Here is a 25,243-nt window from a genome sequence, read left to right on the forward strand (position 1 = left end):
TGTTACGGTACAAAAACTAAAACAAAAGGTGGCGAGTCTACAAGAATTCTATTGGTTTCCGTGATGTTCGTTACGTTACTGGAACTAAAACAAAAGAAAATTGACATTCAGTCGGTTTTTTATGGCAAAAAAACAACAAAACAAAATACCTCTTGACCAATATGGTGCAGCCAAGTGGCCCAATGGACACTTAGCGGCAACAGAGTTTAAAATTGTATTATATAATTAACTGTAGTGGAGGAATATATTTAAAAGTAGAACCAACTAAAAATGTAAGGATAATTATTTATATAAAATATAAATGAATGTATTGCAAGGGTTTGTAGTGATATTTAAAAAGTGAAATGATAATCCTATCCCTATGGACATGCATTATAAATGGTTTACCCCTTTCAGTGTGCACATTTAGGATTAGTATGTTTTCATTTCAAAATATAATTCACAAAACTTATGTAATCATAATTGTTTTACATCATTGAACTTGAAACCGAAAATAAACTCAAAACTTTAATGTTAATGTTAATGAGTGTGAGATCTTTTCTTTAACTTGCAAAAAAGTCCATTTTTTGTATGAATTGTTGCACCTGTGACAAGTTCCACAGACTCAGGAGACCCTTTTAGCTCCACATCAAACTTCTGTAACAACATCGTTAGCGCTATCGTAGATTCCATTAATGCAAACTGGTCTCCCACGCATCTTCTTGGCCCGCCCCCAAACGGTAAAAATGCAAAGTCTGATATAGCCTGACATTGTTTAATTAAAAAGATTAAAACATTTATTGTTTTTATAATCATAATTAAAAAGATTATAAGAAGAGTATAAACTATAACCTCGTTCGGGTATAGAGCTCCTGCGCTTCTAAATGGATCAAAACCGGCCCAACCTTCAATGTTATTGTTATCTCTTTGAACAAGAAACCGCTCGGGCTCGAATTCATTAGGGTTCTCCCAAAAGTATGGAGATCTATGAAGATTATATATCTGTTCAAAAAAATAAAAGTAAAAAATAAAAAACCTTAAATAATAAATATCACTAATATATACATCACAGAACAACAGTTGATTACTTACTGAAATAAATAAATCTGTTCCAGCTGGAATTTCATATCCATCTTTATCACCCTTATAACCTCCTATGAATGTTAAAAACCAGGAAATTTTAATACTTTGATATTATAGATTAAAATATCAAATCGATACCATATATTAATATTACCTGGCAATCGGTCTGGTTTTAGAGAACGCCTGATGAGTAATGGAGGTTGAGGATATAAACGTAGACTTTCGGAAATGATTAGTCTAACGTATCTACAAATTTAAATGAGGAAAATCAGTGTAAAAAAATTTACAAATATCATAGCAAAATATACCAAAAAGCATCAGTTATAAGTTATTTTATTGGTGACATACTCTAGCTTTTTAAGTGACTGCAAGGTTATTCCATCCTGTGAGACGACTGCATCAATTTCAGCTTGTGCTTTCTTCATTTTATCGGGATGCTGCATAATGGTGGCTCATCAGACATTAGCGTTGGCCACAAACATTTATCTCTATATCCTTGTACAGTAAGAAATTATCGTATTTAGATCGATACTAAGATACACAACTTATGCATATGTACAATAAATGCTAATTAATATGCATGTTTATCGATGTTTCATACTTGAGCTAGAAGGAAGACAGCCCATGTAAGAACAGCAGCTGTTGTTTCATGGCCAGCAATCAGCATTGTCATCAAGTCATCTCTTAGCTGTTTCATGAAATTTAGAAAAAATATTATTCAAATAAATAAGTTAATACTGGCAGTTTATAATCATCACATACACATAAATGGGTCAATTTTGGCTATGTATTAACACAAATAGGTCAAGCTAATAAGTTAGCTTAAAGAGAACAGGTCAAACGGGCCGACCTGGATTGTTTACATTAAATACTGGCATTTTCTTTTGCAGTAATGTTTTTTTTTATAACAGTTAACACATTAAGTATTCGGTAAAAAGTATAAATATTGGCAAAGATGTGTTTGGGTCAACCTGGCCCGTTTCAACTCAAACCTATTTTGACCCATTACCAGATCCACCTGTGTGTCCACCTCTAATAAAATCAAATTGTAGGATATACTTACTTGTCGATCATCAACATCAACTCCTCTCATGTCAACTAAGAAACGCAAAAGACTCGCGTCCTGAAATAATTTGTAAACATAAATAATCAGAACAAATAATTCTTCAATATTAAAATGAAACGGATTACATAATACATACCTGGAGATTCGAGTAGTCCCTTTGCTGGAGTTTCTCAACATCCGTTTCCTGCCAATTAAAATTTCAAAAATAAAAAAAAAAAACTACAACATATGCATTCTATTTAACATCAACAAAACCATTACTAAATAAACAGTTACCTGTCTTGTCTCTTTTGCATTTTTTATAAGATCATCAAGACAATCATTAATAATCTTTAGATCGTTTGCAAATTTCCGTTGTCTGGGAACCAACCATCTAGCCAGAGGAAATTTCCAGTAAGGAATGTAGAAAGTTGACCGATGTTCGGCTTCAAAAAGTGTACCATATACTGCCTACAAAAAGCAAAAACAGATGATAAAAAAACAAGTTTTTAGTTACATGTAAATGAGTTGAAATTGCCGCGTCAGCATGCAGCATAGGACTAGACCTTAATGACAGGGGATTCTTTTGTGACAGAACCGAAGTCGTAATTAAAAACACCGAGACCAATAATATCAAGTGCCAAATTCGAGAACTCGGCTTCAAGATCCAACTCGATTTCATGCCCTCCTTGTAAGTTTTTGGCTTCTAGAAGCTTATCAAGTTTTGATATTGATCTTTCAGAACAATTTGCAAACATTTTCACCATAGCTTCCAAATATAAAGTATGAAAGCCCGGAGCAATAACTGTAAAAAGTTCAAATTATTATATTAATAAGCGAATATTATTGATATATTTGACTCTTAAAAATTATTACCTCTTCGCCTTTGCTTCCAAGTGTCCAAGTCAGCAGGAATAAGTCCCTTTCCCATAATTGGTTCTAGAATATCAGCAAGAACTCCCTAAATTATGCAAATGAAGTGTCATATAATATATGAAATGGGTCAAAACAGGTCAAAGTAAAGAAAATGTAAAAACATACCTTATCATATGAAAATGCATTTTCGCGAAGAATATATCGGGCGACAATAGGATCTGATACAACTACAAATGCTTTTGGGCCAAAGGCAAGTTTATAAACCGATCCATGCTGTTCAATATAACATCATCAAGATATCAAAATCAGTAACAACAAATATCTGCCAAACTATACACTACGTAACAAAAATCATAATAAATCATAATCATTAATCCAGCCTCTGTTTATTATTATGCTGCTCATAAACACAATGCTATAGTAATTGCACACTGCTGTTCTCTAGGGCTGTAAACGAGAAAATGAGCCGATCTGAGCTAGGTTGAGTTCCAGCTCGAAGTTAAACAAACTGGCTCAGCTCATATATCTTTAACAAGATAAAATGTTAAGCTCGGGCTCGGTTCGTAAAAAGCTTGAGCCAATTTATGTGATTATTTCTTCAATAAATCAAATCTTGTGCATCTTTATATATATAAAAAACAAGTAATTATATCTTTTAACTTACAAATAATGAAATAATGCTCGAGCCAGCTCGTTTATTAAAAGAAAAATTGTACTCTTATCACGTTGATTATATATAAATAAGAGTAATTTTAACATACAATAATGCAGAATTAATAAACTAAAAAATTTATAACTTATATAAATAAAAAGTTGGGCTTTAATTAAATGAGCCAACGAGCCAACTAATGAGCGAGCTTACCTTGGCTCAGGCTCGACTCGTTTACAAACAAGCTTTTTGAATACCTATCGTTACCTAATTCCATGACTTTAATTAGTACTTGCTGTATATGCATATGCATATGCAGATAAAAAGTGAGTATTACCTCAATGAACCAATCATACAAAGAGAAGAAAAGTGGCTTCCCAAACAAATCAGTAACAGCACCTTCAGCAACAGGCATGGATCCAATACTTCCACCACTCAACAAATTAGTCAGCAAATTACTTGCATTATCCAATACACTCATACTCTTATTATTCCTCTTCTCATCTCTACTTGTTTCACATCTGCATTCATCACACAAACCTGTCCACTTATTATCAATTTCACAAAATTCTACACCTAATTCTAGGGGTGAGCAATAACCGATCCGAAGTTAGCCCAAAATTTGTAATCAGCTTATTTTTTGTACCCTCAGTTAAACGAAATTAACTGAACCAAACCATTCACATTTTCAAATTTTCTAGCTTTTATACTTCCATTTCATGCATTTTGTGTTTTATATCTCCATTACATAAATTTACCTCTATTCGATATATATATTACATGTATTTCTAAACAAACTTTTTAGCTAAAGAGTGGTTTCAGTTATTAACCGAACTGAAAACCGATAAACTAACCGAATAAACCGAAAATCGGTTATTGGTATTTCCTTTGTACCCTCGGTTAACCGAAATTAACCAAACCGAACCATTCTTATTTCATATATTCCTAGCTTTTATGCCTCCATTTCGTATACTTTTACCTCCGTTTCATGTATTTCTAAGCAAAACTTTTAAGCTAAGTTTGGTTTAGGTTATTAACCGAAATTAACCAAACCTAAAACCGACAAAGTAACTGAATAAACCGAATGGATTAACAGAAAACCAACTAGTTAATAAAACAGATTAACCGATAACTTCAGTTTCAGTTGAGACTAATAACCGAACCGAACTGTGCACACTCCTACCTAACTCAATAAACCACCACCTCTTATTTTCAATCCCAAACACTTATTGAACTCACATATCCTAGAATTCAAATTATTTTCCACACGTGCAGGGATTCTAAGCTAGTTAATTAATTAATAATAACCGAGCCTAGCTTGAAAAATAACTCACGACCCGAACTCGAGCTTGAAACAAGCCAAGCTCTAATTACCTGAGTCGGCATGTTTTCGGTATCGAATTAAACCGATGGGGTTTAAAGCCGTTAGAAGATGGAAAATCAGTTGTGTAGAAGTGAGGGAGTAAGGAACAGTTACTTGTGACAGTTGACATTATTAATGTCATTGAAACTGAAATGAATTGGAAGTGTTTGGTTTATGGAGAAGATTGGTTTGTGATTAAATCAGTGGGATAGTTTGGTGGCCACTAGCGGTTACTTTATATGATTTTTAATGTTATTATTAACTGAATGAATGAATGATGAAATCAGTGATTCATTCAGTGTGAAAGAAAGAAAGAGCTTTTTAGTTGGAAAAATGTTTGTTTTAGTGTTTACTTTACTGTCCGCCCAAAATAGGATTTTTTGATAAGTTTGGGATATTAAATTGTGTTTTACACCCTGTGACTTTTGTCTTTTTGTCAATATTTAATAAACTTTGAAGCTTTTTTCTCATGTGAGTTTAATTTAAGGGAAATTCTCAAAATTTTATGAGTGTTCTTTATTTTTGCTTAATTAAAGAAATAGCCCGTCCGAATATAATTTTGACGATGAGATTTATGTGCCAATGATAGGATAGCACGTGGCGTCCAAACTCATTGTGAAGATGAGTTCGAATACCTATATGTCAGTTTTTTATTTGTGTTTGAAATTAATCATTGACTCCAGAATTTCTTTATCACAATTGGATTGGGACGGACTATTTCTGAAATTAAGTAAAAGTAGAAACATTTTTGGACTTTGTTAATGGTTAAAGACTTAAATGGTTTATGATGTGTTGGATTGGTTCAACGGGTAGAGCCACCATTTTTGATAGCCAGTCACAATTTCAAAACAAAATAGAAGTTTTGGTTTTTGAGTTTTAGAAAACCATTTGGCTTTGGTTTTAACTTTTAAGTTTTATATTTGGTTTTAAATTTTTGAACTTGAAAAATCTATATCTATATCTATATATACTATTAAAAAATTTATTTTACCTTATTCTTATTGGTCCATTACCATAATTTCCTTAAATACTAAGTCATCTTATAATTTCTTGGTTTTAAAATAATTCAAAACTAAAAATAAATTTACTTCTGGATGAACCTGTATTTCCCATGATTCAATCCAATTAACAAAACCTAAATTGTCATTCAAGTCTCAAGATACTTTCTTTTCTTTCAAACCCTAAATCTTCATCGCCTACTCTCAAGCGATCTCCACTAGCGAAGAAGAAGACGATCAACACTATTTACAACCACGTTAGCTCCGGTCTCATACACGAATCCTTTCATATCGAAGTCTGCTTTCAATATTCCCTATAATCATCCTTCCTTCCAATTGATAATCGATTTTAAGCATTATTCATGTTAATCCGTTGATGGATTCTTTGCTAAGTTACATATTGTTCAGCGCTTCGATTTAAGGTGATTATCGGTCTTAATTTGTTATTTGATTTATTCTGAAGTTAATGATTTAAGTTTTTCATTATAATTAGCAATTGCCCTATTGATGTTGGTATAAAAATTAATAAAATAATTATGATTACACATTGATATTGAGTTTCCTGGTCATATACATTATGAAATTAGATAATGCTAAGGTATAGTTTCAAATGGGTCGTAAATTTTTCCATTGCTTGACACACGGTGATGATTACCAGCTTGTAAATATTTTTGTTTGATATCTTTATTAATTCCATATCTTTAGTCCGTTGATTTCTCTTGAAATTAATATTGTCAGTTATAGTTGGAAAACAACCAAAATCTTGTGGGCTTTCATGTAACAAATTGCCTAAATAAATTAATTATTGTTATGACAGTTTTTACAAATTTGGTAACAAATTCAAATTTTAAATTACAACTGTTGACCAATATTTGATTTCAAATCATCTTCTAATATAACTATTATATAAGTGGCATATATGCATATGGATATTGTGAAATCAAGCCAAAAAGTACAAACGTAAACATACTCATAAATTTGAAATGCATATAACACCATATTTGCTACAGAAAACAATGGATGAGAAGAGCTTTTAGCTACCCCTCATTTTTATCAATTGGATATAAATCGTTTGGTTGCTATCCGAAACACACTTCAAAGCTTCTTTATACTGGTCTCATGATTCAACTGGACCTCAAATTTAATTATACAGTTTGTTGATTTTTTTCATGTGTTATTTCAAACGACTCAAATAAAACATTTTGAAAGTTTCCCTAATTGTGTTTTAATAATCACATATTCTTGAATTTCTTTATTTAAATAATTATGCTTTTTAGATATACTTTATATTTTGTAGTTAAGGATTTGTCTATTAATGTTCTTTAACTATAATGATTTGAAGTTATTTTCATGATTGCAGGTTATACCATTAGGTTCGGTTTACTACTCCGCCCAGTAGGCTAGGAGACAACAAAATGAGTTAGTATATGGAAGTTGACTTTTGATGTAATAGATTTTATTCACAAACTGTTTACTGAGATGGATTATCGATATACGTGAATAATAAGCGTTTCCATTGGTTAAGATCTTTTTACTAAACACTAACTATGGTTAATATTAAGCCAAATATTTGTGATAATAGGACATGAGCATATGCAATAGTGTTGTGTAACTTATATGAAGTGTTGCTGATGCTGCACCAATGACATATTAAATAACTTTTTTGTTTATCACATTAGCTGTGAAATCAACATATTTATATAATCATTATGTTATATCAACATATTTATATAATCATTAAGCCTTTTTTGTTAAGTTATTCTCTTACGATGATTAAATTTTTTTTTTAATGTTTAGCTGTTAAATCAACATATTTATATAATCATTATTTTTTGCTAAAGTTTCGTAATATGTTATTTATTAAGCGGAATTATTTTTGCGATACGTGAAGGAATATAATAATAATTGCGGCTACATTTGTCTTTCGCGATACGCGAAAATGCACAGATTTTTGCCTATAAATAGCCGGCCATGGGATGAAGTCTCCATCACATCACACACACTTTACCTCGGTTTTCGTGCCAAAATCCCGTCATTTTCGATACGCACGTTGTCTAAAATTACGTGCAAGTAGGAGTGTTGCCCACGTGAAGTTTAAGCATTTCATAGATAAGCCATACAAGGTAGGGGTTCTGCTCGATTATTTTATTATATATTGCTTAGACCCTAGTCAGGGGTATAGTATATACCTTGATCAGATAATAAGTATAACTTTCATAAGATAAGGTTATGAATAAAATATTATTCTTTATTATAAAGATATTTCTTATGAATGAAGAAATGGGATATATATATGTTTCTTCATGATGAAGAAACGTAGTATATAAATGTTTTATAAATGAAATGAATATCAAGGTAAAGGTTATGCAAATAGACTTAAGGTCTATAGCTAGATTGTAGATTTAGTTATTTATAAAATGTTATTCTCGTACAAGGTACGAGATAATGATCAGACAATTATCAGTGAGATACATTGATTATAAGGTGAATACGTCCAACCTTTTTTTATATGTTTTATGACGTGAATACGTCTATGTACTGTTTAAAGATTTACTATGGAAGGTTATCCATAGATAAAGAGTCAGAAAAGATTTTTATGAGGATTGGTACAAATCCTCTATGTTTATGAAATGTTTACTCTTACAAACTATGGACTGTTATCATATGTAAAGAGTTATGAACGTATTTGCATGAGGGTTGGTTCAAATCCTCTAAAATGTTTTGATACAAGGTAGTACTAAATACTCAGGCTAAAATACATGTGTCTGGATCTATACATATATGATTTGTAGTGGGCACACTACAAACATACTGACCATGAGGCAAGTGGGTCTCTAAGGCGAGCGAAGTCCGATTATGTGGTCTATTGGTATTTTTAGTTCCGATGAGATGGGATGAGGCCCACTAAGTCATTGAATGCTATTGGTGTTGTGTCATAACGAAGATGAATTGTATATGATTATGTATAATGAATTATGAAAACCTTTTTGTTGAGTCAGCGTTATCAACAGCACACAGCTGACGTATTTTTCCCCACATTTCAGGGAAACAATAAAGGTTAGAACAGACAAGCAAGACAGAATAGAAGATTGAGGATATAGTCCTTAGAGGTGATCTGATGGCTCAGATATTTCATTTTAAAATACTGTGAAGAATCATATTTTAAAATGACAGGTATTTGAAATATTTAAACGGGTATTGAATCCCAAGTTTTCAATATAATGATATTTTATTCAAAAAGTCTTCCGCTAAAAGAACGTAACTCTGATATATTTACAAAACAGGTATTAACTATTGGTTATACGCCTAGGCCTTAGGTCGGGGTGTGACAAATAGTTTGCTAAATGGGTTGAATGGATCGAAGGGTTGAAAGTTGACCAAACTCTTTTCTTAAACGGGCTAGCACAAACAATGCATTACTTATTAGTTAATTATAAATGAAGAACCCAAAAGAGTTTTATCTTTTTCTAATGTCTTTGTATATTAACTTATCATGTGTTTTTATTTCATTGTTTGTGAAAAAAAAAACTAGACTTTTTGGATGTTGTATAATTTTTGGGCCTTATAACATATGACTTCATTAGTTGAAGATAATGTACCAGATAATGAAGATTTTTATTAACATGTCTTTTTGATTTGTTGTTTAAGTTCTAAAGATGTTTAAATGTGTAATTTTATTCTATTTCTTTTTGAATGTTTTGTTTTAATAAAAACAACAATGTCATAATTGTGGTTTTAATTTCAAATAATGCAGTTATCGTTAATTAATATTCATGATGAAATAAGCTATAGTTTATATAAAATAATCTGTTCTTATAAATATAACATTTACAATTCACTAAAGTGATAACATATATGTATATTTGAAATTATATATCAATTTACTTGTCGATTTCTATATTTTCACCCGTATCGTACACGGGTCAATAACCTAGGTGGCCAATATAATGATTGTAGGCCTCTATTAATGAATTTGTAAATTAGCAAGGGGGTGCAGAGTAATAAAGTTGGGTCATAAATTCAACGACAAACATTCAAATAAGTTCGGTGCGATTCGATTTTATAGTTGGGTTCGGTTTTATAACGATGCATATATGAAACTGAATTGTGATATTCAATTTTCAAAGAAAACAAACTAAATCGTCGATTATTAGTTTGGGTCTGGTTATTTTGGTTTCTTTACGTCAACATTTCGGTTTTGGTTTGTTCACCTCTATCAAGTAGTGTAGTGGAATTGCTACCGGAGAACCTGTATACCGCTGCAAAGGGGATTCGCACTATCACACCATGCGATATCGATAAATATAAACATTAAAAGCTAGATCAATGTGCACATATTTGTTCAATAAATGTAAACCAAATGCTAATGTAGCCCGTCTAGCTTCTTGCTAGTCAGTGTTTATTTTAGTTCGTTACCGCTTTAAAAAAAATCATTGTGCACGGGTTAGTAACGGACCGAATAAATAATAAACAAATAAACGGACAGTATACCTCTGGACTTTGACAGATTAAGCCCACAAGGAGGCGGTGCTAGGCCCTTTAAGCCCAAAACATTTCATATACATATATTGATTTAAAAGCACGTTTAAAATGTTCACTTGCTTGCTACTTCTATGAATGCCAATGCCTCCTTATATCTCTTTTAAATTGTTCACCCTTTGTCTTGCAACCATTTACCAAACTTAGGGTAATATTAATTATAATAAATTAATAATCTTTTTATCATCACATATGGGCATTTTTAGTGGTTTTATTAAAAATGAATTTCTTTAAATAGAAGGCGGAGATGGGTAGAATTGCAACCATGGAATCAGTAGACCATATACTACTATCTTTCTATATAGCCTCAGTCATATGCATGGTAATTTGTGAGTAGTTGGTGCAGTATTCCACCGGTCTATGAATTCGAGATGAAAAACCTTTTGAAGATTCATCTTAACATGAATGTGCATGAGGAATAAGAAGAGCCATTCAAGTAATCATCCACACCACATGTTGGTCCATTACGCTCCTATAGGTAAAGAATAAGGGGAAAATCGTTGAACTAAATAGGGAGAAATGGTATTCATTTTGAGTATTCATCTTGTAATTATAAACTGGGTGACTAGATAGGTTTCGAGTATGTTTTGTTATAGTGTTTACTAGGATAGTGGCCCGTGTTACACACGGGTGGAAAAAATTTCAAACGTCACATACATACATACATACATACATACATACATACATACATACATACATACATACATACATATATATATATATATATATATATATGTAGCTATCATAAGAATTCTTTACATTGTTCTCTGCAAAACCACAAGATGTAGGAAAAATTATGTATAAATTGGGTGAATGAGAAACTGTATAAATATACAAATCATTGAATTGCTAAAGTAATAGTCATACTAAAAAAAATAGCAAAAATTAGTTATAAATAATTAATTGTAGTAAAAAACGGTTTTTAAATCATTTGAAAGGAAATAGTTGGTTATGATTCTAGAAAACATTAATTAGTGAGGTTATGATTCTGAAAAATATTAATTAGTTAATTATGTGATAATTCTATAGATGGAAACCTTGTAAACTTATGTGGACATCTTATTTGAAGGCCATGTGGATATTTTGTTTTGCTTTAATAGTATATAGTAGGAAGATTAACATTAGGAATAAAATTAATTGATTAATTATATAGAAATTATAAGCATGAAAAGTGGATGACATGGAACATTAGGTGGACACCGTAGGAGAAAGACAAGTGGACAAATTGATTTTGCTTTAATATATTAGTTAGATTAGATGTGGTTAACTAGCTACTTGTTAGTCCTCTCTTTTTAATATAATGAAATTGGCCGTTCATAAAAAAAGGGTTTACTTAATATATTTTTGGCAAATTGAAGTTTAATAATCCCAAATAAATGCTAGTGGCCGATAATAATCCCAACTTAGTTTATTGTCACTGATGGTCCCAAATTTTTTTTAAAAAAATTAGCTCTAGTGCCCCCCCCCCCCTCCCCCGGTTAAAAATAACTTAGCGACGTTAAGTTGTTTTTCGAATTTTAAGCTGATATTTAGGGTTTTTGATCGAAATGAGGATACGAGTCGATTAATGTATGACTTAGCTCAAAACGATGCTTCAAACGGGTTGATTAGTGCTTCAAATGGGGTGTTTGAACTTCAAATAAACAATAATAAGCTTTTTGGAGCATCATTTTGAGTTAAGTTTTAAATCAATCGACTCGTATCATCCTTCCGATCAAAGCCCTAAAAAATCAGTTTGAAATTCGAAAAAAAACTTAACACCGTTAAGTTTTTTTTAACGAGAGACCATTAAAAGCCAATTTTTTTAAATCTAGGACCAACAGTAGCAATAAAATAAGTTAAATTATTATCAGCGAATAACAGTTAGTTGAGATTATTAAAATCCAATTTCTCTATATTTTTAAAATAACAAATTTGAGGTTAATGCTACAATGATTTCAAATTTTTTCTTAAATAATGAACCACTAGTATACCCTAAACCTCATTCAGTATATTTTATTAAACGAATACTTTTATTTAATCTTTCTAAAGATTTTGATTACTACCCTCTTACACTAATGCTACAATTAATGATTTCAAAAATTTTCTTAATTAATATTTTTTACTAAATTTTGTTTCATTCAATTTTTTGTTTAACTAAATATAGTACTAAAGGTATAATACATCTGGATGTATATAGTGCTTCGAAAAAAGTATTTCTTGCCCGACTCATTTTTCACTTAACAATCAACATCTATATTTCCCTAACAAAAATGCAAAAGACCACAATGTGACGTATTCATAACAGTAGGTAATCACGTGCCTAAACTATAACAATACCAAACCGCGTGTTACATTTAACTTTTTCAACGGATGTAATTACAAGTTAAACTAACGAAGTAGTTCAAGCGCTTTTGACAACGTCTCCTTAAACCTAACAACATCAAGCTTCACATCTTGTCTATCCATATACATTGATCTATAAGCCTCCCAACCTTTCCTTTGTATCGAATACGGGTCTTCGAACACTAAATGGTTAGCCGGATATTGATGCGTTAGCGAACTCTCCTCTTTACTTACCTTGTACTCCAAGTAACTCAACCCCATTCCTTTAGCAGGATCACCATAAAAAGTCTTAGCCATCCACTCCATTTTCCCCAATGGAACCACTTGTATAAACACACCATTTTCGGGCATAAACACCATGTTGGTTAGCCCTGCCCCATGAACACCCATCATAACATCACACGAGTTAACCAACTGCGATATTTGGTTAAGATTTGCGCTCATCTCGGTCACTATGACCTCAAATCCCATGGCTCGTGCGGCATTAACCACATCTCCCACATTTGTAAAAACTCGGGTTCTTTTTCTTGAAACTATTAGGAGCCGAGGCTTGTTAGTCGAGCCGTTGGTTAGCTTTATCGCTTTGGACCGCTTTAACGAGTAAGAAGCTCTTAAGAACTTTGTGAAATCGGTCATTGAATCCGTGTTTAGCTCTTTGTGATCGTGTTTTTCGAGCCCGATGATCATACTTGGAAAGCAATGTACATCATTTTCATGATCAATGTCAATGGTATCATACTTAGATAGTTTTGTTAAAACTTGTTGGAATTTGGATGTCCATAGAGGGTTTTTATTCGCCATGAGAAACCGCGCCTCTCGGTTGAACTTTCGGGTCGTGGCGTATAGCGGGATGATGGTGTCTGAGAAGGAGTGAAAGTGGTTCCCGCTATACCCGCCAACCGAAAATACCACTGCGGGTATGTTGTGAGTTTTGGTGCATTTGGGCATGGTTTCTTTATGGGTCGTTTTTATGGTGTAACTCGTAATGTTTTGCATCGCACCATTGTCGCCTTTACGTGCATATGGTTTTATTGTCCACGTGGAGTTCATAGAATTTAACGTTCTCACGAAAATGGTTGATGATGTCCCATGAATCCGTATGTCGCCAGTCATATGGCATGTGTCTGATCTTCGTTTCGTTGTGTTGCAAAACAACGTTCTTTCCTTTGTTTCAATATCTAGAGACATAATGGAGAATGATTTAAAGTTAATATCTTTGTAGATTCTTAAAAAACCATTTTATCCAAAATTTGACAATTAATGTTATGTACTATTATAAATAATATTAAGATGATTTTCTTTTACAATATGCAAACTCATAAGTTCACAAACTCCTGACTCACCGTTGTACAATCATGACGTGCTATATTTAAAAATAATCACGACACATTGTTATTCGCAAGATATGTTTTTATAGAAAAAAAAGTTAACATAGCATTATAGCAATATAATATCCAAACTAAATATGACAATTGTTTAATTTTATCAATTTGTGGTATAATTTTACTAAGTTATGACACAGAAAAAAAATTATTTAAGTTAAAAAAATATCGTTAAGAATAAGAAAAAGGGTTTTCTCTACCTACCAAAAGTCCAAAACAAAACAAATTGTAGATAGGATATCCATGTGGCACACCATACATCTATTAAACGTGCAAGCGTGCAACTAAGTATATATACCAACTTATAACCAAATCATTTGTTGGTTCCATCGTATCTTGTAGGAAATATATAATCTAAGATTGTTAACTTTACCAACATTCCAACAACAATAATTTTGTCTGATACAGTTATGAACCAACGAATATAATATCGGTAAATCATTATTTATATGCATACACAAATAACAAATTTCAACTTACATGGTCGTACAAGTTCGCTGGTTGTGTCGGTAACCATCACCGATTTGAGTTCCTCTAATATCATCAATCTCAATTGTACTACAAAGAAAAAGTGATCTCATTAAAAACAATAGTCAAATAGTAAAAAAATCATACCATGCTCTAGGTGCTTGTTTAATTTCTAAATTAAAATATCAAACTTTATATGTATGTGCGTGTGTAACCAACCCTGACCACGACATAGAAAGCATTATATAAAATGTGACACGACTTACAAACGTATGGAGGACTGAAGTACGACTTGAACACTACGCACAAGCAACATGTGATTACCAAACAATTAACCAAGGCACCGTATCCTAATCGTTTCCTGTCATTTTGACCAAAGCTTCGAGCGAATATATCGTGATATTGCATTGTTAAGTGCTATATAAGCATGCCAATATGATGGTGATCGAAAGCTACAAACCATATGTGTGTAGTTTTGTGCAATATATATACAACTTACAAGTGGCCTGCAAGAAAGAATAACAAGGCATTTGTTTATCAGAGATTGCTCCCCACGATTTCAGTATATCCAATAGTTGACTTCATTAACCTACCCTCAGATACACACATTGGTTATATATATTTTATTATGTGTAAATTAAATGATTTGGTAGCTACATAGTTATATATTAATAAACTTTTGAATGTCTATTAGTTTTATTTACAATAATTTACGATTATACAACGTATATAGTTTTGAATATTCTATATTCAATTAATTATATAATATATTGTTCCCGGTGAGAACAACTGCTTCAATGTTCAATACACACAGTCTGATCATCCCGAGGACAAATCTGGACCATTCAAAGTCCATTAAAACCTTCTAGAAGCAGCGGTTGTGGACGGTTTTGGTTTCCTCCGATTTCTCCCCACGTCGTCTCCAACTGAAAGCGGTTGTGGACGGTTTTGGTTTACCCTATTTGATAGGTTAGAAACCGTAAGGAGAAAGAAAACCAAGAGACGGAGAAGATTTACTCAAATTCTGGATACCCTCCAGTAGGTTCTATTCATTCATTATATAAAACTAGATTTACAACTGGACCCTCCACAAGTAAAAACAAACCATAATACATCCCTATAGAATGCAAAGTACTTAAAACCCAAATAAACTAAAAACGACACGTATCAATACTCCACCAATAAAAGATTCTTGACCCCAAGAATTAAAAAAAAAAGATAAATAATAATAAAAAGTAAATAAACCGCAGAATCTGTGCACTATTTGGTTCAACCCGTTCCATGGTGGACGCCACTCGAATCTTCCGTTAGCATTTGGAGCAGTTTTATTGGCACACCACGTTGGGTGTGGGGTGCACTTGTGTTCCATGGCTACAACTTTAAAAATATAACAACCCTTGCATTCAGACCGATACCCCTTAGCATGAAGAATTAAAGCCATTTTCCCATAGCATATTATAGTTGGTTTTCCTGATGTAGTTTCTTTGAGTGTTTCTACAAACTTCTTAGCCCTTAGCTCTTGCAAAAAAATAGTTGTTGCATGAACTGTTAGTAGTAAAAACTTAGGCAGAGACTCAATAAAGGCACCAATTCTCCTTACTTCATATTTAACTCCATCATACCAGGCTAAGACAAAGCAAATTTCAGCAATCAGGAAAAACTTAACTAATATCCCCTTGAATTGTTATGAAATTAACCTGATGACTGCCCTTGACGCAAACACTCAGATGACTTGAAGAGAAAAAACCTAAAACTGCAAGTCATATTCTTTATTCTCGATCGATGCTCTCTAGTGTGCTTTTCCATTGACTTGTTGACTGAACGATCTTGAAATTTCAGTTGATGCTTGGTAAACTTAGCATATAAAGTAACCTCTTTCTTGTGAGAAAGTATATACTCATCATCTCCTTTATTTCTTTTGAGCAAATATGAATGTACTATCAAATACGACCTCACTACCACTTGTGCAAAAGTCGCATAATTCTGACCCAGGTATGAAAGATGTTTTTCTTTAAAAGTGGTCACCCTTACAAGCTTACCACATTCTGCTGTAATCTGAATATCTTTTTCATGTATATCATTTTGAGCTGTAGAAATATTGAGTACATCCCTTGAAAATAGGCAGGCACTAAATCTTGGCACACCACATTCAATGCCTAATGCTACTCGGGTATGATTTCCCAATGCAATCTCTGGAATCATCCGTGAAATCAAATATAGGTACTATGTTAATGAATGGTGCATCACCTTTTGAAAACCTAAATTTATCCATGTCCATCGTGTTCAGGTTTCTACCACTCTTACATTCAACAAAGGGTGTATGTGAAATGTTACTGTATCATACCATGTACCATACCATTTCAAAATAAGTTTTCTTTTTATAGGCAATATAATCATTCCAAACCTTTTTAATTTGTTGGTTTACCCGAGTAACATTTTCAAAGGTGACATCAAAAATATGCCCATCATGCATGGCCAAGATATCTCCACATTTGTTAATTTCAAACCACTTATAATAAGTGCACCAAAAATTCAAGCCCATTATAATATGCAACCAGCTCTGGTGTAGACAAAAGCCATGAAAACAAAGGAAGGTAAGACTTTGTAAAAGCCCTTATGAGATAATTTTGACACTCCATAATTTGATTTTCCATTTGTGCCACATATACACCCATGCTTTCATCTTGAAGAGATCCTGGTCTGTCGCATCAGGAATCAACAAAAGTAGTAATGCTTCTTTTATTATTTCCTGGTGACACGCTCCTAACTTGACACCCATAATAACATCATCAAAAGTACCCACAAATTGGAAAGCATAATCATTCCTACTTGAATTCTCAGTTCGTCCCTAACCTGTATCACTCCAATAATAATTCAAACGTTTCGTCCATTTCCATGAAGCTATTTTTTTTCGTTAAAGTTAAACCCAAGACTTGAACATTTTCATCAGATTTAACCTGATTATCTGACATGAAACTGAACTTATCTAACCAGGGGCTGAATGGCACCTTCCCATAAATTTTATTTTGTATATCCGGATCTAAAACACCAATTTCACGATGAACGCTCATGTGTGTAACAACCCAATGTTCCTGATTAGTATCAAATAAAACACCAATTGTTTCTTGAATCTTATCCCTAATATCATATTCATCCATAGCTTCTTTAAACTCGTCACCCACTCTTTTATGCATTTCATGGAACACCTTGTGGGCAGTTTTAATGTCGCTACTTTCATTATCACTAGGTGTAACCAAACTATTTTCTTGTTGATAAACATATGTGCTCACCTGAGAATATGTTGACACTTCTTGTATCCGGGCTAAAGAAAACGCCTCCTTCAAAGTTAAATTGCTTCCGATATTATGGCGCCCCTTAAGAACTTCAGCGATTTCTGGTTTAAGACCAGATATGAAGAGATATACTGCATAGACTTCACAGACGTTCACGGTATTAAACCTGGCCTCGAATGTATCACAGTACTCTTGAACTGTTCATTCTTGATTGAGGGGTAAAACTTCCTACCAATCATTTTTCATTGAATTAATTCGTGATTCTTTTGCAATATATGTTGTCGATGCAGAAGAACCGTTTGTTGCCCTACCGTGTGTAGCCCACCGGTCAGGAGGATAGATTGGCTCTGATACCCTTGATAGGGTTAGAAACCGTAAGAAGAAAGAAAACTAAGAGGCAAAGAAGATTTACTCAAATTCTGGATACCCTCCAATAGGTTCTATTCATTCATTATATAAAACTAGATTTACAACTGGACTCTCCACAAGTAAAAACAAACCATAATACATCCCCATAGAATGCAAAGTACTTAAAACCCAAATAAACTAAAAACGACACGTATCACTATTTAGCTTGAATTTGAATCTCATCTGCCTTCCTTCTCTACCTCAACCATTTTCTCTCATGGCTACTGAAGGTTCAGTCCGATAGGTAATGCCAATAATTAATTCGAAATTGGGATTTTATTTGGTTTATGCATTTTCACTTTTGCTATCCAATTTGTATCTTCTCCCCACAAAACGGAGTTTGAGATCACGATTCTCAGCCAGTCATAGCCGACACCAAGTTTTCCTGGTGAATTTTGTTGATCATATCTCCAATGGGATTAGTGATTGTATGTATTTGTTTTGATTTCATCCTCATGTATTTGTGTAATCAGATAACAAGTGTTTTGGTGTGTAATTCCTAAATGCCTATTTTACGCCCACCATGTGTTCGATAAAAGCTCCTCTGGGTTATTTAATTCAAGAATTAATAGCGGGTATAATATTATTTATATATATTTAGGGAAATTCAAGGCGTGTTGTTTATGCAAGTTATAATTGACATGTGATGACTTGTAACAGGGAAACAAAAAGTTAGGATATTGAGGCATGTTAATCAGATCCGGTTCATGCTACTGATAAAACCCCGCTATCCGTGGATATTTTACCATCATACCCTGATTTTGAACTGTAAGGACCTGTGATTATTGTTGAATATCTTATTGACCCTTCCTAATCACAAGTTGAGTAATCAGTTTGCTGTTGCAACCTTTGATGGTGTTCCAACTGCTAATTTTGAAAGCTATAATAAGATAGACAAGCCAGTTCGTGATGCCCGTGAATCTCAGGTATAATCTTGTATATTTTTTAAAGATTTAAAAGTTCGGTTATCATGTATGGTTCAAAATTCAATTATTATTTTTTTTTTCAAATTGCTGGCGATAATGTTAAGTTTTGTGGCAAGCACTTCGGCTTCGCGTAAACCGGACAAATTTTTAGCTTGTATGGTTCCTTCCGTTGGCGAGGTAAATATATTTTTCTGTTAACTTTATTCCAATTATTTTGTTTATTTTTTCTTTCTAAATCGTATTAAATATTATAATTGCAGTTTTCAAGGATGTTTATGATGAAAACAAAGATGTTCTTCATTGTAATGTTCTTGTATGTTTCTTATATATGAACCTCTTTATCCTCAAGTTGATGGAAGCGTGACTACAACCTCTCTTGAGTATCATCTGCAAATTCTTCAGTTGTGCTCTTGCCAACCATACAAGGTACCACATTTGAATTATTTTGTTTTCCGTTCCATGTATTTATGCCAAACAAAATGGGCTGGGCGGGTCAGGCCATGTAAAGGTTCAACGGGTCAATTCTAAAGGGGTTATTTTGGTTTAGGTAAGGATAGCTTTGGGTCAAAACTGTCAGTTTTACTTTCGAGTTCTAACTTTCTGGTTTTCGGCAGCCTTTCACTCCTCGTATCGGTTCACATGCCCAATGCCAAGCGGTGCGCCTGACGTTGATTATGTGTCTGACTTTGGGTTGTGACTTTGGATATATTCAGAAGTTCTTATCCTTTATCTCAATTTATTCATTGATTATGGCCGAATGGAATACACCATTTTCACCCGTTTGAAAAAATAGTAACAACCTATTATGACCCGTTTGAAATATAACACCAACCGATTCTTAATTGTTTGAAAAATAATACCAATCCATTCTTGCCCGTTGCATTCTTACTTTGTTATATTAATGCATTTTAGGTTTGTTTATTACATCTGTATTTATGTTTTGGTAAGTATATTTTGTATTATGTTGTGAATTTCAGGTGAAGGAGCTTCAGTAACTGATATGTTCCTTGGATCTGATCTCGCATTTCATTATAGGCGGATTCCAATTCCAGTAAGTATTCTTAAATCAAATTCATATGTTGTGTATTAATAGTTGATTAATATAAAAAATAACAAAATATTCTAAACCTTTCTTATCGTAATGTTGTAATAAAAAATAACAAAATATTCTAAACCTTTCTTATTGTAATGTTGTTTGCCTCTTGATATGCAGTCCTTATATATGTGGAGTTGTTCGAAGGCCGAGTTTCTGTACACCAAATCTTGTCAAGGAAGACTAAAGATGGTTTTTGACAATTGTTTTATAGTTTCAAAATTCTAATTCGATTTGTTTTTTTTTGTGATTTACAATAACAAAAAAAAATGGTTCATTTTGGTGTTGTTTTTCAATTTCATGGGAATTCAAGAAAATAAAATCTACCATTCTTTGAATTAAGGACAAAGTTTAATATAAATTAAATAAAAAAACTAAAGTTTCATGACATTTGAAATAAAAAATAAGATAATGTTATAACAGTCGTTGATATGGAGGCAAATCTTTTCATTATGCCAATTGATAGTATGTATTTTTAATTCAAAACGGGGTTAGATTGAAAAACTCATCTTATTTTTTTCCAGTTTGAAACAGGCCAATCAGGTTGACTTGGAAATGTGTATTCTTTATTTTAAAAAACCCGTCCATCAGACAGGTATAAAACTAGTTCTTATCAGTTTGTAACAAATATAAGGATCTATCTCTTGGGCCAATTTGATCAAGCTAAAACACGATAATAAACATTTCTCAAGGTAAAAGCTAGTAGAAAACCCAAAGAGAAATTATTTGCAATGATTTTTTCGCCAGAAATATTCTATATTCAATTAATTCTTATCAGTTTATGACTATAACAAATATAAGGATCATCGCCTCTCCTTCGAACTACAACCTGACAACAACAATAGCCGGCCAACTATTTCTTTGATTGCTTCAAGACTTCAAGGTTTCAATCGATTATATGAATGATTATATGAATGATGGTTACATTTGTTACGTAAACAAGCTCTTTTTAAAAGTTGCGATTAAAGATATTATGAATCGTTTTCGTACATGCAAACGCATTGGGAACAACAATAATAAGTAATACCTTTTTTTATTTAATATGTGACTATATTGAATGTTGAAGATATACTTTTATTATGATAATGATATTATATTTTTATTTATCTGACCGAACGACCCACTCGGGCCCAAAAGCTCTGGAGCCGGAAAAAAATCGAGCATTAAAAATCCTGAACCCATAGAAAAAATTCCTGGCTCCACCACGATACTTACGTGCATACTACTACCAATATATCATTAGTAACTACCAACAACTGAAGACATGACACAAAATTATAATAGGAATTGATAAAGCATACAAAGGAAAACAATGACAATTGAAAGCTAACATGCAACAGAGATTAACAGTCTAGGAAAACTATTTCCTGAAAGAAAACTAAAACAACCCCTAAAGATCTTTAGCCCTAATCCTACGTCTTTACGAAGTCCTATCCCAGGCCATGTCCCGAGAAAGTTGAAATTTTAGCAAATCATTTCTAGTCCGCTCATCCAATGGCCAAGTCACATTAGGTGTTACTCCACCATTCTTTCCTTGAACAAAGAGGGTTGCTACCCGCTCTTTGATTATTATTAATAAATGAGTTAAATTATGTATGGATGTTTGTTTGTCACATCATGATATGATAACTTTATAATATATCAAGAATAATACTCAAATAATCGCAGAGGGGTGAATACAATTTGGACACTTTTCTATATTAAATACGTGTTAACTGATGAATAGAAATGAATAACAAATTTGTTGTAAAACAAGAATAGGATGCTCGTAATCTGAAGAAGCTCGCTATAGACAAAATATATTTTGTCACAAAACAAACCGACAAGTAAAGGGTGGGGAGTTGACTAGCAAAAAAGTACTTTATTAATAGTTCAATGCTTCAACCACACATTAGCTTCATTTTTGTGTATGGTATATATGCTGAAGTTTAGCCTTTAATATGTAGTTAACATCTGTCTCGTTTTGTGTCACATCCTATAACGAATGTCGGCAGATCTCCACGTTTGTTCAAAACTTTAAATTAACCAGGCTTGAACTCGACTTGTTTAAGTTAACTAAGCACGAATTCGGTTAGTTTCAAACTCTTGAATTTAGTGCAAAAGTTTACGCTTCTCATGATAAATAAAATATTTTTAAGTTGAATTCTCATTAACTTGAAGCCACGCCGCGCGTGTTTTACTGACCGACTAGGCGTTCTTTTAAAATGTTTTTTATAATAAGCTATACGAGTGTTAATAATATCAGTCTGGCGCAATGTGCCGGGTATCTACCAAGTTCTAATGCAAAAGACAATCTTGTCATTCTCATATGTATTATAATATAGTATAGATTATCGTTTAAATGTAAGCAGAATACAAATAATATATAGAAGGAGAAAGATACCAAGCCCCGTGTTTCACAATTCACATGATTCTCTTAATAATATAGTTGAAACAATATGAAACCATTCACATTAACATAGAAGTTAAATTATGTTAAACGTCCTTAATACAATTTTGTTAGTTTAATTTTTCATTCTCAGCCAATGTATTAAAGGTCTTATCACCTTGGTAAAACCCAATCTTTTAAAAAACTATATTTGCTGATCTTTAAGTCATAAGAGGTAGCGCCTCTTAATGACTGTTAACCATTCAAACTTAAGGTTACCTCTTAACCATTAAGAGATCATGAACTATTAAGAGGTAGCTTCCTAAAAATTCAGACTTAAGCTTATATGTTAACCATTAAGAGGTAGCGCCTCTTAATGACTGTTAAGAGGCTACCAAACAGCCCTTAAGAAAACATGGCTAAGTTGTAGTTTTGGACTGACTAGACCGCGCAGCTATCCATATTGGATTAGTCGCACCACATCTCATGTGCTAGACGAACCGCACTAACCCGTCTGGATCCACACCGCACCTCGGTATAGAACCAACCGCACGGCTTACGTCACACTAACCAAAGCAAAGCAGACACGCGTATACCGCGTGACTAACATAATAACATGTCTTGCCCATCCGCACAAATTTTATTTATTTTCCTTATACTATTTTATAACAACAATAACTATTTTTCTTTCAAAATGTTATTTCTTTTTTAATTTTTTTTACTTGGTATTGTAAAAGAACTTTATTATGACTCACTGTGTTTTATATATTTCAATTTAAACAACTTCTCGATTTGTTATCATGTTGTCGTTTTATATATTCATTTTATTCGGGTTTGGTATATTACCGTACCTCCTCTTTCGATCAATTATAAAGTAGCTTTAATATATTATTTATATTAAAAATAAATAACTTTTACTTACAGTATTTTATATATATATTACGTACATGAATATTATAAAGAGGCATTCATAAACATCTCATAAAAGTTAGAATTGATTCTTATTCACTTGGACATGAGTATAAATGTATAATAATAGTATGCCAAAACAAACTAAAAAAGAGTAATAATCCAAACACTTTCATTTGGCATCCAATCTCCCTACAACTAGTCCACTCCTGACTCCCCTAGAGATGGCTTCACATACACAATTGCACATATTCCAATATGATATTTTCCTTTCTTTTTTTTTTTAATTTATTTATACATTAGTAATAAATAAAAACAAACAGTAAATTGTTGATATTTTTCATCTCTTATGAGTGTTACCAATGTATTTATAATAACATAGTATAAGATATAGATTGACTAAATTTTGCACATAAAATGGATCTAACTTTGGCTTCAAATTCATAAATCTGAATTATTAATAACACAATAGACCACAAATCACTAATTGCAGGTTCTAACCCAGTTTTCATAAGTTTTCTGATAACCAATTCTCACTGGATTCTCACGTTTGGAAAAATTGTTAATAACCGCTGGAATACAGCTTTTATAAGTTTTCCGATAACCGATTCTCATTGTTAGAAAAAATCATTAATATATCTATATCTATACCATATATATATACATATATATATATATAATATAGGAGTGAGGTACCTCTTAAATTTTAAGAGGTACTACTCTTGTTGCATATTATATAAGTAACAATGCATAGGATTTTAAGAATGCAGAGATAATATAATCTTTTTATATTAAAAAATAATTTATAATAATAGTCCTTTAACTTCAATAAAGTTTTGTTAATTTATTAAATATTTACACATTTTCCCCTCGTTCTAAACTAACTACCCCCACGACTTTTTAACGATCATAACCTTTTCACACGTTAATATTTTTTCTAAAAAATTACACCATAAAAACGAGCATTTTATTCTCTTTAATTTGAGTATGATATTGCTATAGTTCATTAATTTTTAAAAAAACTAGCATGTTACGTGATTACTAGTTATTACTGGCAACGGGTCGGGCAGGTTTGGCTAATGATGTCGAAGCGAGTTAGGGTTGGAACAAGTTAATACAAAAAAAGGTTAATTTAGTTCATGTCAGGATGGGTTTAGATCGAAAGGGGTCATGTCAAAACAGGCTTCGGGTTAAAATGTTTTCGGGTCGGAACATGTCCGTCAAACGAATTAGGTTAAAAAGCAGTTTATTTGAAATTATTGTACATTTTATTTTTGCTTCTTGATTGTCATCACCGGTTGCGCGTGTTCAAGCAACATCTACGCGGATGGCATTGTTTATACATATCGGATTGCTCGCATACAAGCGCTATGTGGCGTGCTTACTTGCACCGGTTACGTGACCGATGCCACGTTAAATGCATACCACCTTCGGGTTATGCACATACCGCTACAAGGTTACAAACATACCAACATCAGTTGCGTTTGCGTGTACACCGCTGCATCACACAGACACCTAGCTAGTTATATACAAAAGATA

At 32.6% G+C, this 25,243-nt stretch overlaps 2 protein-coding genes across 2 annotated transcripts; both read right to left on the reverse strand.

Moving 5' to 3' along the window:
* Positions 1–408: 408 nt before the first annotated feature.
* Positions 409–6,108, reverse strand: LOC143576732 (cytochrome P450 97B2, chloroplastic). The gene is made up of 14 exons (XM_077060758.1): positions 6,096–6,108; positions 3,970–4,214; positions 3,149–3,256; positions 2,984–3,068; positions 2,674–2,912; positions 2,405–2,578; positions 2,265–2,312; positions 2,126–2,185; positions 1,664–1,750; positions 1,411–1,499; positions 1,217–1,308; positions 1,072–1,133; positions 832–981; positions 409–744 (listed from the first exon to the last, which is right to left on the reverse strand). Exons 1-14 carry the CDS (start codon positions 6,106–6,108, stop codon positions 520–522), a joined length of 1,677 nt encoding a protein of 558 aa, XP_076916873.1. The 3' UTR covers positions 409–519.
* Positions 6,109–12,902: 6,794 nt separating this feature from the next.
* On the reverse strand, positions 12,903–15,115 carry LOC143576733 (alpha-1,3-arabinosyltransferase XAT3-like). The gene is made up of 2 exons (XM_077060759.1): positions 14,974–15,115; positions 12,903–14,035 (listed from the first exon to the last, which is right to left on the reverse strand). Exons 1-2 carry the CDS (start codon positions 15,113–15,115, stop codon positions 12,903–12,905), a joined length of 1,275 nt encoding a protein of 424 aa, XP_076916874.1.
* Positions 15,116–25,243: the final 10,128 nt, after the last annotated feature.

The sequence above is a fragment of the Bidens hawaiensis genome, unplaced genomic scaffold (genome assembly GCF_021521415.1).
Source record: "Bidens hawaiensis isolate Kalapana, Puna unplaced genomic scaffold, B.hawaiensis_p1.1 tig00028274_1, whole genome shotgun sequence".
NCBI lineage: Eukaryota > Viridiplantae > Streptophyta > Magnoliopsida > Asterales > Asteraceae > Bidens > Bidens hawaiensis.